Source organism: Phaenicophaeus curvirostris, chromosome 4 (genome assembly GCF_032191515.1).
Source record: "Phaenicophaeus curvirostris isolate KB17595 chromosome 4, BPBGC_Pcur_1.0, whole genome shotgun sequence".
Lineage (NCBI taxonomy): Eukaryota > Metazoa > Chordata > Aves > Cuculiformes > Cuculidae > Phaenicophaeus > Phaenicophaeus curvirostris.
In genome coordinates this window covers 69,186,327-69,200,622 of record NC_091395.1, presented here as the reverse complement: position 1 = coordinate 69,200,622, position 14,296 = coordinate 69,186,327, and the positions used below count along the sequence as shown (strand labels likewise).

At 40.3% G+C, this 14,296-nt stretch overlaps 2 protein-coding genes across 2 annotated transcripts in view; both read right to left on the bottom strand.

Moving 5' to 3' along the window:
- Positions 1-899, bottom strand: part of POLN (DNA polymerase nu) — a 99,763-nt gene extending 98,864 nt beyond the window's left edge. The window contains exon 1 of the mRNA XM_069856466.1: positions 210-899. Coding sequence (XP_069712567.1) covers positions 210-339 — 130 coding nt within the window. The 5' untranslated portion in view covers positions 340-899. The remainder of the gene's footprint in view (positions 1-209) is intronic.
- A 1,136-nt stretch (positions 900-2,035) lies between these two features.
- HAUS3 (HAUS augmin like complex subunit 3) lies at positions 2,036-11,595 on the bottom strand. The gene is made up of 5 exons (XM_069856451.1): positions 11,518-11,595; positions 8,229-9,748; positions 6,687-7,123; positions 4,494-4,722; positions 2,036-3,169 (listed from the first exon to the last, which is right to left on the bottom strand). Exons 2-5 carry the CDS (start codon positions 9,153-9,155, stop codon positions 2,903-2,905), a joined length of 1,860 nt encoding a protein of 619 aa, XP_069712552.1. The 5' UTR covers positions 9,156-9,748; positions 11,518-11,595; the 3' UTR covers positions 2,036-2,902.
- Between the last annotated feature and the right edge of the window lie 2,701 nt (positions 11,596-14,296).

Here is a 14,296-nt window from a genome sequence, read left to right as displayed (position 1 = left end):
AGGGTACTGGTAAAACCCCAGTTCCTTGCTCTCACAGAGAAGTCTCAGGAAACATCTGAGTTGTAGCTCAATTCCTTTTCTAAACCTGGAAACCTAAACTCTCATCTTTTTTTCTTTTTAAGTACAGATTAGATGTTTGATACTGTTTGTTTGTATTTCTGATTTTCAACTGAAAATAGAAACACTTAAACTGGCTAAGATTTACTCACTCTGCATGTTATTTCTGCTAGTCTGAACTTCTACAGGAACAGACTGCAAAGCTGTCATAATCCTCTGAGCGATATCAGACAAAGGCACTTCAGAAGTCTCACATTCTATATATGAAGTGTGCCGCTCCATTTTTAAGATTAAACCTAAACACAGAACATACACAAATTATGCAGGATATCAGGGCCACAGAACAATCTCACTTACGTTCTGTTAAATTAAAAACAAAATATAGTGAACATGCTCAGCCATTTATTGTTCTCGATAGAAAATAACATTGCCACCCTGAGAGGATTACCAGTTTCTAATTATTGTAAATAAAAACTAGTGAATTGTAATAATTTACAAAAAACACTGAGTGCAACTTTTTTGAAATAGTGTTTTAACTAGATGGATAAAAAATTAAGCAGTCCTATGAAAGTGAGCTTCTGATAAAAAAAAAAAATCTGACAAACAAACCCAACAATTACCATTTTTATCTGAAATACTTCCCCACTTCCCAATGTCACTAAACTAGTCTTTACCTAGTGTATGCATACATTTACTGTCATTGGTTTTCAGATTTTATCAATCTTTCGAGTAACTGCCAAAATGGAACCAATACAACATGAAAGAAATAAATATTATCATGGTGTAGAAACATTAGTGATGTGTTGTTTCAGGAAACACTGAATATTCCTTAAACTTTGTATAACAGATGCACTCAATTACTTGAAGTACTAACAGCATTAAGATAGTTACTATAGCTTGTCAGTTCAAGGAACAAGTCAGCAACTCCTAATGACTCTACAAGCTTTGACTGCAGCTATTGCTGTTTTATCCTTTTTTTGATAAAAAGTTGCTTTTCCAGCTGACCTGTAGCCATATTCGATAATGTACACCAAATACTAAGACTGCCTCTGGAGAATTAGAAACAACAGTATCCACACTTGTGACTTTGTTGACTTTATATAGTTTGACAAGAACAATGCGTAAAACCCACCACAAACAAGATAAATAGCCAACATTTTCAAAATACTTAATGGATTCAAGCCGTACAAGTCAATTGCTCTTCCAAAAACTGTTGTTAAAGGATTCCTACACAAGTTTATAACTGCAGTCTGTTATGTTGTTCTCCTCCCACTAAATCCAGTGCATGAGTAGACTTCCAAGTCAAGTTTAATCATCAAGTAAACAGTATTTCCTCTGCTTACATGGAGATATTTTTTTCTTAGCTCAAGAACATAGGCAGATTGCAAGTTTGAATACTCAGAAGTACAAACATTTGTACCTAGATTCAAACAGGAACATCCATCAGGCTGCTTTAGTATTGCCCATACCTACCTAGCTCAAATTTTATAGTGCGAAAGGGAGAGAGAGTTAGAATTGCTTCCAGGAGTCAGAATTATCATCCTTTCCCACTCACAGCTCCTCCTAACTTTTTTAATTAAGAACAACAATTTCTTTCCTGTTATACAAGGTAAAACGACTCCCTGACTTCTCAGGTGATAAGCAGCAGTTATAAAGCCTCAGGGGCATACCAAAATGAGAACCTAGCAAACAAAATACGAACAAGTCACTATGCATGAGAAAAGCTTCAAATCAACACACAGATTCACCATAAATATTGGCAACAACGAATTTATAGGTTTTTGGCATTTAATAATAAACAAAATGTAAAGAGTTAAGCAGCATGAAATCCAGATTTAAAGATACCTAACTGTAAAGAAAAAAATTCAAACACTTAAAAATAAGTTACATTCACATAAAAATTAAAGGTCTGCCATCAAAATAGTTTTAACACTACCATTACTGAAGTTAAAGCTAATTTAGTAATCTACATTAATACGTACAGTGCTTGAAAGCAAGCACAGCTGATCCCATCAAGCTAGAAAAGACTGGAAGTTATCATACAACAAAAGCCTACTTAGTTCCATTGGTGCATTAGGAAGCTATGTAAGTATTTGATAAACAGCCTAACAATGCACATGAAAGCAACAATATTAAAGCATCAGGACTCTGAACCGAAATGCCTATCATTGTAAATTATAGAGCTAACTCCAAAGTCCAAATGTAAATGTAAACTTCTTTTTCTTTCAAAGTATAAGCAGACTGGTTCCAATGGAGAAGACAGGCCATAACTTAAGAGATATCAGAATGGTCTTAAAACAGATGGTCTCGGTATTTGAAATGGATTCCAACACATTTCTAACAAACCCATATCTTCTTAGGTGAACTGCAAGGGAAACAATCAGGGAGTATCTGCCTTGGAAAACTCTACTCTTCAGAAGGAGCATATAACATTCACATTTCAAAGCCTGGAATGCATTCTTCGCTTTTATTTTTCATTTCACATATCAAAAGGTTCTTAGTATCCAAGAAGACCTCTCGAGGGTATGAAATGTTCCTTTCTGTGCTGTGCTGAGTGCAGTGGAAATCAACATATAGGCTAGCAGAAGAGTAGCCCGAGTGCAATTTGTTCAAATAAACAAGGTATTACTTCACGTCAAAGACCTTTGACAAAACTGAGATTTGAACTCGATGGGCAGATGCCAAAAGCCATAAAGCAGCATACAATCCAAATTTGATAACTGTGGCAGCTAAACATACATTGCAATGACAGATAAATATTAGGCCTTGATAAGCTAATACTTATTCCATAAACTTGTAGACAGTTTACACATTAAAATTATTTCCTTTAAGGGTAAATGCAAGTTCAAACATTAAGAACTTCACTGGTGGTGAGATCCTGATTTTCCAGACCACTAGCTTTAGCCTCAGACTGCTGCTCAAGCTTCTCCACGATCTCTTTCAAGCGGTCTTCGTCTTTGAAAAAATACACATACAAGTCTCTTTCCATCTGATACAGCTTATTGGACTCTAAAAAGTTTCTCTTTGACTTCACATCAGAAATCAGATCCATAAGGAGTTGATTTAGTTTACTTAAATCAGCTTCCAGTTGATGAAACTGCTCAGTAAGTTCCTAACAAAAAATGCAAGACAAAAAATTATTGCTTTTATATTGTTAATACACTAAGTGAACCGAAATATATAAGTTAGCTTTTGGAAGCCACACTTGTTTGGAAGTGAAAAGTTAACACAAAAAACCAAAACACAGGTTATAAGGGATTCCATTATATTAATGTAATTTATAAGCTCTATGTAACAGTATTCACATCAGTTTATGAAACTGTAATTTTAACTACTTGTTTACTAAACCAGATGAAGCAAGACCATAAGAATCTGACTCTCAACCAGACAGACAGTCGAATCATGTTTTCAATCAAGTATACCTCTTCATAGCTAGTCAAATCTTACAAGGGAACAAAAACCACAAAAAAAAAGCCAATTCAATTTTCAAATTAAATAATTGCTCTACCATTCATTCTCCCAATTGTCATTCTTATGATAGTTGGGTGTAAGCAGGCTAGTCATCTGCTTGCACAATATTTCCTTATTAAAGAAATTGCTTTTCTTGATAAAAAGTTGCAATAGCAAGAGATGTCACTATGTTTTACCAGGTAACCTGAACCAGTAGAAAGGTATTCGATTGACATAATAAGGTGTAATCCCCTAAATACCTATTGTTACCAAGTTTCATTTTTTAATAAAACTGTTCTATATGTTGCAAATTCACTTGACAGATGGAAGTCTTAAGTACATTTTTATGTATTTAACCAAGGAAGTACAAGGTAACAGAAGACTTCCCTCAATCCACTTTTGAGGTATCTACAATTACTTAAAAACCATAACAATTTGCATTTAACAATGCCTATTCTCATTTAAAAGCAGGCTCTAAACCCCACACCTAGGAGCTCTATAACAGGATTGTCTTATTACAACTGCATTCAAAATACTGATATTCTTATATTGTCCAAATGAGACACCCATGGCCAGGCTTTTTAAGCAGCCAAGTCATACCCTTCGGGTGTTACAGATAATAGAGGGAAAGAAGCTCATCTGAAACCAGGGGAAACTTTAAATTAATTTTCCAGTGACATTGTGTCCTGATAACCTATTTACCACACCTCAAACTTATTAGCGATACAGGACTGTATATGCTTTTGAAAGGAACTAAAAGTTAGATGCAGTGATTTGCTCAGAACCAAGAAGTTTTTACCTGCCAACATTTTCAAAATCTTACATTTACCAAAAACTATGTAATACTGGGCCCACCATCATTATGCTAATAAATTTGTTGCTGACACTTGGGAGCCAGTTTGTGTGTCTACAGCCGGCACACTACATTTTTCTCAGTGAAAGAACATGACAAACATACACGTAATAGTTTTAACAACTAGACTTACCGGACTACTGAGTTGTATCTGATTTCCTCCACGATACAGAGCCTCATGATGGGTATCTACATCACTTTTTAGCTTGGACAAAAGAAGAGACTGTTCTCGAAAAGATGATGCTAGCTGATCTTCTACTGTGGCACAATCCTGCTTTAACTTCTGAGCCATCTGCTCCAGGTTTTTGTATGTTTTAAACAAATATGGTTTTTTATTTTCTCCTTCCAGAAGCTGATAAAGCCTGCAGCAAAAGAAGTTAGACACAAAATTATTTTTAAGTTTACTAAGCAGTCCTTTCATTACTAGTCAAGAGAGGATGTTGATGTTGAGAAGTCAGAGGACTAGTAAAAGATAGTACTGCTCAGGGTACTCTTACTATACTGCTGTATCTCCCACTGATTCTATCCATATATAGCTAGTACATGATTAATAGTTCTCCAAAATATTTCAATATTAAATTAATAGCAATGAAATACCAAATTAACAGCTCGTAAGCGCATAGTGAATGCCAACAGAAGTTGACAATATGCTTTTGCCAACTACTTCCTGGCACTTCAAGGACTGCAAAGAAAGATAAATTAAGAGACCTTATAGCAGCCTTCAAGCAATTAAAGGGAACCTACAGGAAAGCTGAGGAGGGGTTCTTGATCAGGGAGTGTAGTGAAATGAAGAGGGGCAATGGTTTTAAGCTGAAAGAGGGAGATTTAGATTAGATATTAAGAAGAATTTTTTTACTGTAAGGGTAGTAAGGCACTGACACAGGCTGCACACAGAGGCTGGAGCTGCCCCATCCCTGGAGGTGTTTAAGACCAGATTGGATAAGGCTCTGAGCAATCCGATCCAGCGGGAGGTGTCCCTGCCCACAGCCAGTGGGTGGCACTGGGTGACCTTTAAGGTCCCTTCCAACTTACACCATTCAATGATTCTATGAATATTTTTTAAGTCCTGAAACACAGCAGACTTCAGAGGCCGCTGAGAAATAAGAGAAATCTTTGTGACATTTCCAAGCTTACTGGAGTATTGCCTATTTTCTGTCTATGAAGAGGCTGTGGAGAGATTCTCCAATTAGCTATGAGTCACACAATACACAGCAATACTTGCTATACTAAACTGTACCCTTACACTGCATCAGGAATAGCCTAACATGACTACAGACAGCCTTGCTTAGTTGCTACTACCACCTCTGCACTTCTTCAGGAGTTAAGCCTCAATATAGAATCAGATTGGCTTTAATAAGAGCAGAAACTATATTTCAGAAGTAATGGAGTTTCTTTCAAGTCTCTTCTGCTTACACATTCTTTAGGGTTTATAACTCTTTCAAATTCCCCACCCTTTTTAAAAATAAGACGTGAAAAAATAGCCAGACAACATTCAGTGATTTGGAGACTTACTAATACACCTAAGCCAAAGTGTTACAAGTTGCCAATGCAAATGCACAATGGAGAAAAATTTCTGCCTAATTCTTGATGTTGTTCACCATGTAACATCATCCCCAACTATCAATTATTAAAAAACACTTAAAGCAATTTTACAAAAAGAGGTGAAGTCTGACATTAAGAGACCTATAATTATACAATACACTATCAAAAATGTTTAGCCTTGAAGTGACAGCAATACAGCAACACTTCCCTCCTGTACCACCTGAGCTTCAAGACTTAATTGCTTAGAAGCCTGCTTTTTCACAACTTACATGGGTGACAGGACACTGAACCGAGATGGCAAATCAAGCAGTAAAAACAAGCTAAACACAACTCGTATCTTGAAGGAGTCATTCGTCTTCTCTACCACATGGGGGCCTTTGCAGGCTAAGCTGATCAGGTCATGTATATGGATCTAAGAGATGTTGGTATCAACAGCTCTCTACACCTATACAACTGCTTTCAGTAAGTCCTAAGTCAGGGCACTATATAAGACACGTTTGGCTTTACACATTCATTATATTATGAGTATTGCTTGGGACTGCTTCAGCAATATTACCAACAACTGATAATTGAAAAGTTCTTTCTCAGGCAAACCTGAAAAGAATTTCAAAGCATAAGCAAGAAGCAAATCTCATACCTTGGAGGCTTCAGTTCTGGAGAACGCTAATTAGCTACAGCAAGTAACCAAGAACTTAGCAGAAGAAAGGGCTTAGCCTGCCTATGCCTTTATCTTCCCAATATTACTTCAAAGAAATCAAAGTTCAATAACAAATATAATGCTTACCTGCAAGCAAAACCATCATTTGAACTAATGATGTTTCCTGACTTTGCTTGTTGAGTTTGCTCTATTATCGCCTGTATTCTCTCTTGCAATTCACTACTGCTCCGCTTCAGAGATTCTACCAAATTCTCGAGTTGACAGCAGAGCTCCTTGTGTTTCTTTAACTCCATTTCATAGGCCAGCTCAATAAGTTCAAATGATGCTTTCTGTCTTACCATATGCCTGAGTATTTCATCTTGTCTTGAAGCATAACTGTCCTGCTGAGCAATCTGATGATCCAAGTATGCTTGCACCACGGGCCCGGTGAAAACTTGTGCTTTCTCTTTCAAAAGGGGAAGCAGTTGTTCTTTATTTATCCAAGTTATTTCTTGTTTAATTGTTGAAATTTCATTATTAAGACTGGATATTTTGGCATCCATGTTTTCTCGTTTTCCCACATCCTGCAAAAAGCAAAACACTTGTCAATTTCTTCAGAGCTCCCCTAAGCCACTTCCCTAGCAGGATTCTTAAGTACACCAGGATTAATGTCCTTATGTTACATTAAGATCACTACATCTCTATCTACAAATCTAAACAAAAACTCCACAAGTTGTTTTACAGAACTTTACAACGTAATACAAATACCAATTTAAGAAGATACCAAATAAAGGTATTTCAATAAATAGTAATAATTTCATCCCATTGCAGGTCCAGGGAACAGTTCATTGTCATAAAAAAACAAACAAACAAAAAAACCCTGTAATTTTACTTAGCACCCAGGTTTCAAACATGTCTAACTGAAATTTCACAAGCAAACACATTTTTTGTATTCAGTCAGATGACTATCAACAACGCTATCAGAATCCCCCCTTCTTCAAATTACTCAAATCAACCAAGCCCTACATGCCAGTCATCCATAACTGACAATATACAAACTGACATGATGCCTCAAGTTAGTCCGACTGGCATATGCCAATATTTTTCCTTCTGTTTTCTTTACATTCTTACATTCCAGTAGTCATATCTGCCCACCCCTCCACTTGTCAAGAGATTTCTGGGGCTTCAACTATCTCATCTACTCATTTAGTATTTAAAACATACCAGCATAATGCCACCATATTACAAATATTTGAGTTTCAAGAGTTAGTGAACTAAAACCTTTTAAGTTTATGCTATGGAATATAAACAGGAATACATTTATCAATGCAACAAAATTTTAACCAAAGTTAACCTTCTGGTTTTTATGCAAACAAGTGAGAGCTAGTTATAATGTGAAATTTCAAAGTTAAACTAAACTGGAAAGGTACTACTAAATTCTAGGCTTAAGGTACTCATTCCAGAAAATGGAATTAAAAGTACTCTGCCATACAGAAGAATTTAACTATAGTAACTGGAGCTATTTCAAAAGAAGAGGTCTGTGAGCAAGACTTGAATTTCATAAAAGTGCAGTTTTACCAAGCAAAAACAGTTAAAATGATAACAACTCCGCAATTTCTCTTACTAAATCCAGTTGAACACACCTGCATGTTTAAACTTCATGACCTTCTATCACCTTTTGTGGCTTACCTTGTCGTTTAAGGACTGCAGCACGCTCTCCGCACATTTGACAGCTGAATTCATGCTCTCCTGTTTTGCTTGCATCTGAACTAGCTGATATTGAGCACAAATATAAGCTGCCTGTAGCCTGGCCACCTCTTGACTCTCTTCACAAACTTCAGCAGTCTCATCACAAGCGATTTGTTTGCCTAAATCCGCAAGCTGAAAGCTGCCCTCGTGTGAATTTTCAGCCCATTCAGACATACTTCGATCAAAATGGTTTTTCATGTGTAAGGTAAGTGCTGCAGTGCTTTGTTCTTCCCGAGACAAGTACCTGTCCAAAGAAAGTTGGGAAAAAAAGACTGAGTGTGAACCTGAATCTTGTTCTGAATCCAAAGCAGTGAAGAAAAAAGCCAGTTTCTTAGCTGCATCTGTGAGAGACAGCAGTTCACTACTAAGCTTCTTATTTGCTGCAGTAAACACTTTCAGTCCTTCTTTCAAATCTTTTTGTGCTTCCTCCTCTCTGCTCTTTAATGTTTGTAACACATGTCTGTTTTCAGAAACCAGCATTTGAAGCTTATGATGCCGATGAATTTGAAGTTTTTTCAACTTCTGAAGAGCTTGAATCTCATCCTTCAATTTCTCCAGTTCTTCCTCCTCTTCCTCCTCCTCCTCTTGGCTACTGTTCTTTAAATCCATAGGCTTCAGGGTTTTAAGGGCTTCATCCAGTGCATCTCCTTCCAAAATGGGCTTACCAGACTGTAGAAGCCTGTCAAAATCTTGCAGTTCTTTTTCAGATACCACATGCCGCTCATTTATATTTCCACAAAACCACTCCAGAAACGCTTTTTCTTCCGAAGATTCAAACAGCCAGTCAAAATCTGCTCCATTAAGCTCATCAGCTTTTGGATATCCAATTTTTTTAAGAGTTTCCACAAAATCATTTCCGCAGCTCATGACTAAAGTATTTTTTGTAAGCAGAAAAGATCCAAATACACAAAAAAAATATGGGGCACTACTCCAGTGGTATTTTTTTTCTCATTTTAAATGATTATTCAGTATTTTAGTACAAAGAGTCTGTGCAGGAAAAAGGAAAAAATGTCTGCACAGATCATACCAGTAAACTGAATGCTATTCTGGATTAGAGTGGTTATTCAAAGACTAGGAACCACTTATTATTTCAGGGACGTCTTAATCTAATTTATTCATCAAATTAGGACACATTTTTACATCAATCAAATCCCTGATCTTTGCAAACACTTTTTAATTCAGAGAAATTTACTATTAAAAGAGAATACTATCATTATTTTAAAAGCAGCAGGTGTAAATTACTGATTAATTCACTGGCTTGCAAAAGTGAGCTAAACAGTTTTCTTCACATCAAATAAAAAAAATAAAAAACACCCACAATCACTAACTCTTCCAAAATGAAAGGAGCTTTCAGCTTGTTCTGAAAACAAAGCTACAGCGATGTTAGACTGCACTTCCCAAGATCTCCCTTCAGCAGCAAGCAGAATCTTGTCTTCTAAACCTCCATTTTCAAGCTTTCTCTGAAAAAGGAACAAGAAATCCTTTAAAATAAAAAGATCTCAAAATAACAATTAAAAAAATCAATTATAAAATAATAAAGAACAGCATAAATATTCTTGCTAAATTAGTCACAACAAAGAGCAAAGCAGTTTGCTGTTTCCAAGGAAAATCATCAGCTCTGCGATGCTAAAGGGAGCGCAACAAAGAATAGGATAAATTATCAATAAAGTTGCCTGCAATACTCTGGTAATACCCACAGTTCTTTTTGATTTGGTATTACTTAACACTTATTTCTAGAACATACAATTCACCAGAAAACCCCACCTTGCCAGCAGGGCAGGAGGGTATGTGTGCTGAACAAGTAAAGGTAGCCTTCTGAAATCCCCTGTGTACTTAAATTTACTTTAGAATTACAGATCATACAAGAAATAGCATTTGTCGTGCAATTTACCTGTCACAGGGCGGCATTCCAGCTGCCCCCTGCCTCCCATGGGAGAAAAGGGCTGTGGTCAACGTACACAAACAAAAAAGGGCACACGCAGATTTACCTGTGTATAGAGCAACCTGATTTGGTGGGAGGTGTCCCTGCCCATGGCAGGGGGGTTGGAACTAGAGGGGCTTTAAGGTCTCTCCCAACCAAAACCATTCCACGATTCTAATGATACCGAAAAAGCCAGCAAATAAACTCTCTAAGACTTGTTTTGAAGTTTTAGAAAGCAATCATCCTTTATCAGGCTTGGGCAACATGAAGGAGTGATCTCCATCAACCACATGCAGCGAGATAAGAGCTGGGGACAGAATATATTCCCCACTTACAGACGCGTGGATAAGTTTACCCAGGAATCCTGTGCATAGTCTGTTACTTCCCAAGGACTAATTTAATGATATGAACTTCATAACAATCAAATCTCTTGCAAATTTGAAGCTTTGGAGCCAAGCCTGACCTTGTGTTTGAGAACAGAAAAGGCTGCAAACAGAGGTGATCAAAAACACATCTGTTCAGCACAGATCATAGAATGGTCTAGGCTGTAAGGGACCTTAAAGATCACAGAATCACAAGGCTGGAAAAGACCCTTAGGATCACCGAGTCCAACCACTCCTGTCAACCACTAAACCATGCCCCTCAGCACCTCATCCACCTATTTTTTAAATACCTCCAGATCCAGTTCCACCCCCCTGCCACAGGCAGGGGCACCTCCCACCAGCCCAGGCTGCTCAGACCCCATCCAGCCTGGCCTTGAGCACCTCCCGGGATGGGGCAGCCACAGCTTCCCTGGGCAGCCTGTGCCAGCCCCTCCCCACCCTCATCATATAATCATAGAATAACCAGGTTGGAAGAGACCCACTGGATCATCGAGTCCAACCATTCCTATCAAACACTAAACCATGCCCCTTAGCACTTCATCCACCTGTGCCTTAAACACCTCCAGGGAAGGTGAATCAACCACCTCCCTGGGCAGCCTCTGCCAGTGCCCAATGACCCTTTCTGTGAAAAATTTTTTCCTAATGTCCAGTCTAAATCTCCCCTGGCGGAGCTTGAGGCCATTCCCTCTTGTCCTGTTCCCTGTCACTTGGGAGAAGAGGCCAGCACCCTCCTCTCTACAACCTCCTTTCAGGTAGTTGTAGAGAGCAATGAGGTCTCCCCTCAGCCTCCTCTCCTCCAGGCTAAACACCCCCAGCTGTTTTCTCAAAAAACCCCACTGTTTGAAAGAAAATAAAACACGTTACCAGAGAGACATACTGTCCAACTATCAAAACATACAATGGCTCGGATGAAGCTTAACCCTACTTTAGCTTAAATCAGAAACACTGCGCTCCTTGTACAGGTAACCGCTCCTTGCACCGCAGCCACACCGCCGCTCGCCACCGGGCGCCAAACCCGGGTCCCGGAGGCCTTCGGCCACGTCCCCGCGGCCCAGAGGGAACCCGAGCGAGAGGAGGAGGGGGCGGCACCGCACCCGCCGCTCCGCACTCACCTCAGCGGCGGCGGCGCGGGGACCGGAAGGCGGGAAACGGCGGGAAAAGCCGGCGGAAGTGGGTGGGGGCGGGGGGGGGGGGGAGGAGGAAGGGAAGGGGCGGGGCCGCCGCGCTCGAAGCGCCCGCCACGCGCCAAGTCTCGCGCGCCCCGCCGGCCGCGACTGCGCATGCGTGTGAGCCCCGCCCGCGGGAGGGGCCGGTGATGACGTCACTGGGGGCGGGAAGAAGGGGTGATCGGAGGTGGTGGAGGCGCTGGGTTGGGAAAGGAGCTTGGGGGTCATCCAGCCCGGCCATGGCCACTGCTACACCATATCCCTAAGCACTACATCTCCCTGTCTATTAAACCCCTCCAGGGGTGGGGGGGTCAACCACCGCCCTGGGCAGTTCCAGTGCCAGAGACCCTTCTTGTGAAGAAATCACAGAATCGCCAGGTTGGAAAAGACCTCTTGGATTATCAAGTCCAACCATTCGTATCTGCCAATAAACCGCGTCCCTGAGCACCTTACCCACCCATCTTTTAAACACCTCCAGGGATGGGGACTCAACCACCTCCCTGGGCAGCCTGTTCCAGTGCCCAACGACCCTTTCTATGAAAAATTTTTTCCTGATATCCAGTCTGACCCTCTCCCAGCAGAGCTTGACACCATTCCCTCTTGTCCTGTCCCCTGTCACTTGGGAGAAGAGGCCAGCACCCTCCTCTCCACAACCTCCTTTCAGGTAGTTGTAGAGAGCAATGAGGTCTCCCTTCAGCCTCCTCTTCTCCAGGCTAAACACCCCCAGCTCTCTCAGCTGCTCCTCGTAAGACCTGCTCTCCAGCCCCCTCACCAGCTTTGTTGCTCTTCTCTGGACTCACTCCAGAGGCTTAATATCTTTTTTGTAATGAGGGGCCCAGAACTGAGCACAGCATTCGGGTCCAGAGAAGAGCAGCAAAGCTGGTGAAGGGGCTGGAGAACAAGTCTTACGAAGTGCATCTGAAGTTACTGGGGTTCTTTAGCCTGGAGAAGAGGAGGCTGAGGGGTGTCCTAATTGGATTTGGAGTTGCACGATTTGGTCTCTGTAAAGCAAGTGCTCCCATTCCCCATGATTTCAGTTGTCCTACCCTGTGCCAGATAGTTGGACTGGTGATTTTGCAGGTCTTTTCCAATGTTAGTGATTCTGTGATTTTTAGAACATCACACCTTTCTTGAGGTGCAGAGACAGGACTGCACATAGTCCTCAAGGTCTGGGTGCACCAAGGTTTTCCATGAAACCTGTCCTGACAGTGCCCTTTGTTACAATGCTCCCTGTTTTCTTGGCTTTTTGGCTGCTGCTGCCCACGGAGCCACCAGAAGGCTCTCTGCAGTGACTGCAGGACCTCTTCTGCATTGCGAGTGCTGGATCTGGGTCGAGTACCATCCAAACTATTCTCTCGCAGTGTGTGCATCCCTCATCAGCCACTCCTTGAGTTTAGCCGTCTTTGTTTCCTGTTTACATTTTGCATGCCACGTTTTTCTGGGCTTTCCTGCTTGCTTCACAATATCCTCCTTAACTTTCTCATCAAGTCATGCAGGACGGATGTTTGGGCCGCAGTTTTCTTTTTGTGTCAAACCTTTTACCCAGGCTTCTAGCACAGTACTTTTTAAGCCTTCTGGGTGTTTGTAGGATTCTTAGTTTTGAACTGCTCATTCAGGGTTTTCTGGTTTTCCCCATCTTTATATAAGTTGTTTTACTAAAATTGAGTATCCATTTGCTTTATTTGTCTTGCTCTCTTTTTTTTGACTGTGTTAACGTTAATTATATTATGGTTGCTAGTATGGACCAGGTCACCCACTAATAGCTCCTGAATTAGGCCCTCTGCACTGCTGAAGACTAAATTCGGATTTTTTTTTTTCCCTTGTGGTTTCTAAGGCCAGTTATTCTAGAGAGAAATCATTGATTGCATCCAGATATGTTACCTCTAGATTTCACCCTGATGAGGCATTGACGCAGTGTATATGTGGGTGGCTGAGCCCTCCCACTACGTGTCCTAAATGTGCAGCTTCTCTAATCTCACTTAATGCAATTGTTGAAATGAACCAACACAGGGACATGAGCAACCTTGCAGCTCTGCACAGCAAAGACTAACTCACTTGAGAGTTTCTAGATTAAAATCTGCACCTGTATCACCTGCACAGTGCATGCAGAATGTTGATTTCTGGGGTAATGTGGTCTGTGCAGGACATTTTTAAATTAAACCCTGACCTGGCAGGAGTTCTCATGGGTAAAAAGAGCTGTAGTGTTCAATTCCTCCCCATCAGATTACAGCCTGATACACAGCTGCAATTCAGGCTAGCTGAAGTTTTCAAATCATCTGGCAGATAGAGCGTGTTGCATCTTTCCAGCAGGGAAGGAACAAAAGCATTCACTAGCTTATTCCATAAAACGATGCCATTCCAGTTTAGTCAGTTACTTGCACTAAAATCAACTTGTCCTACAGTAGTATTTTGGAGGCTTCTGCTTCACAGCATTGGGTTCTTTTAAATTTCATAAATACCAGTTTTACTCATCTAAAAAAATGCCTGAGTAAAAGCAAATTTTAAACACCTAGAAAACTTTCTACAGTTCTGCTGTCC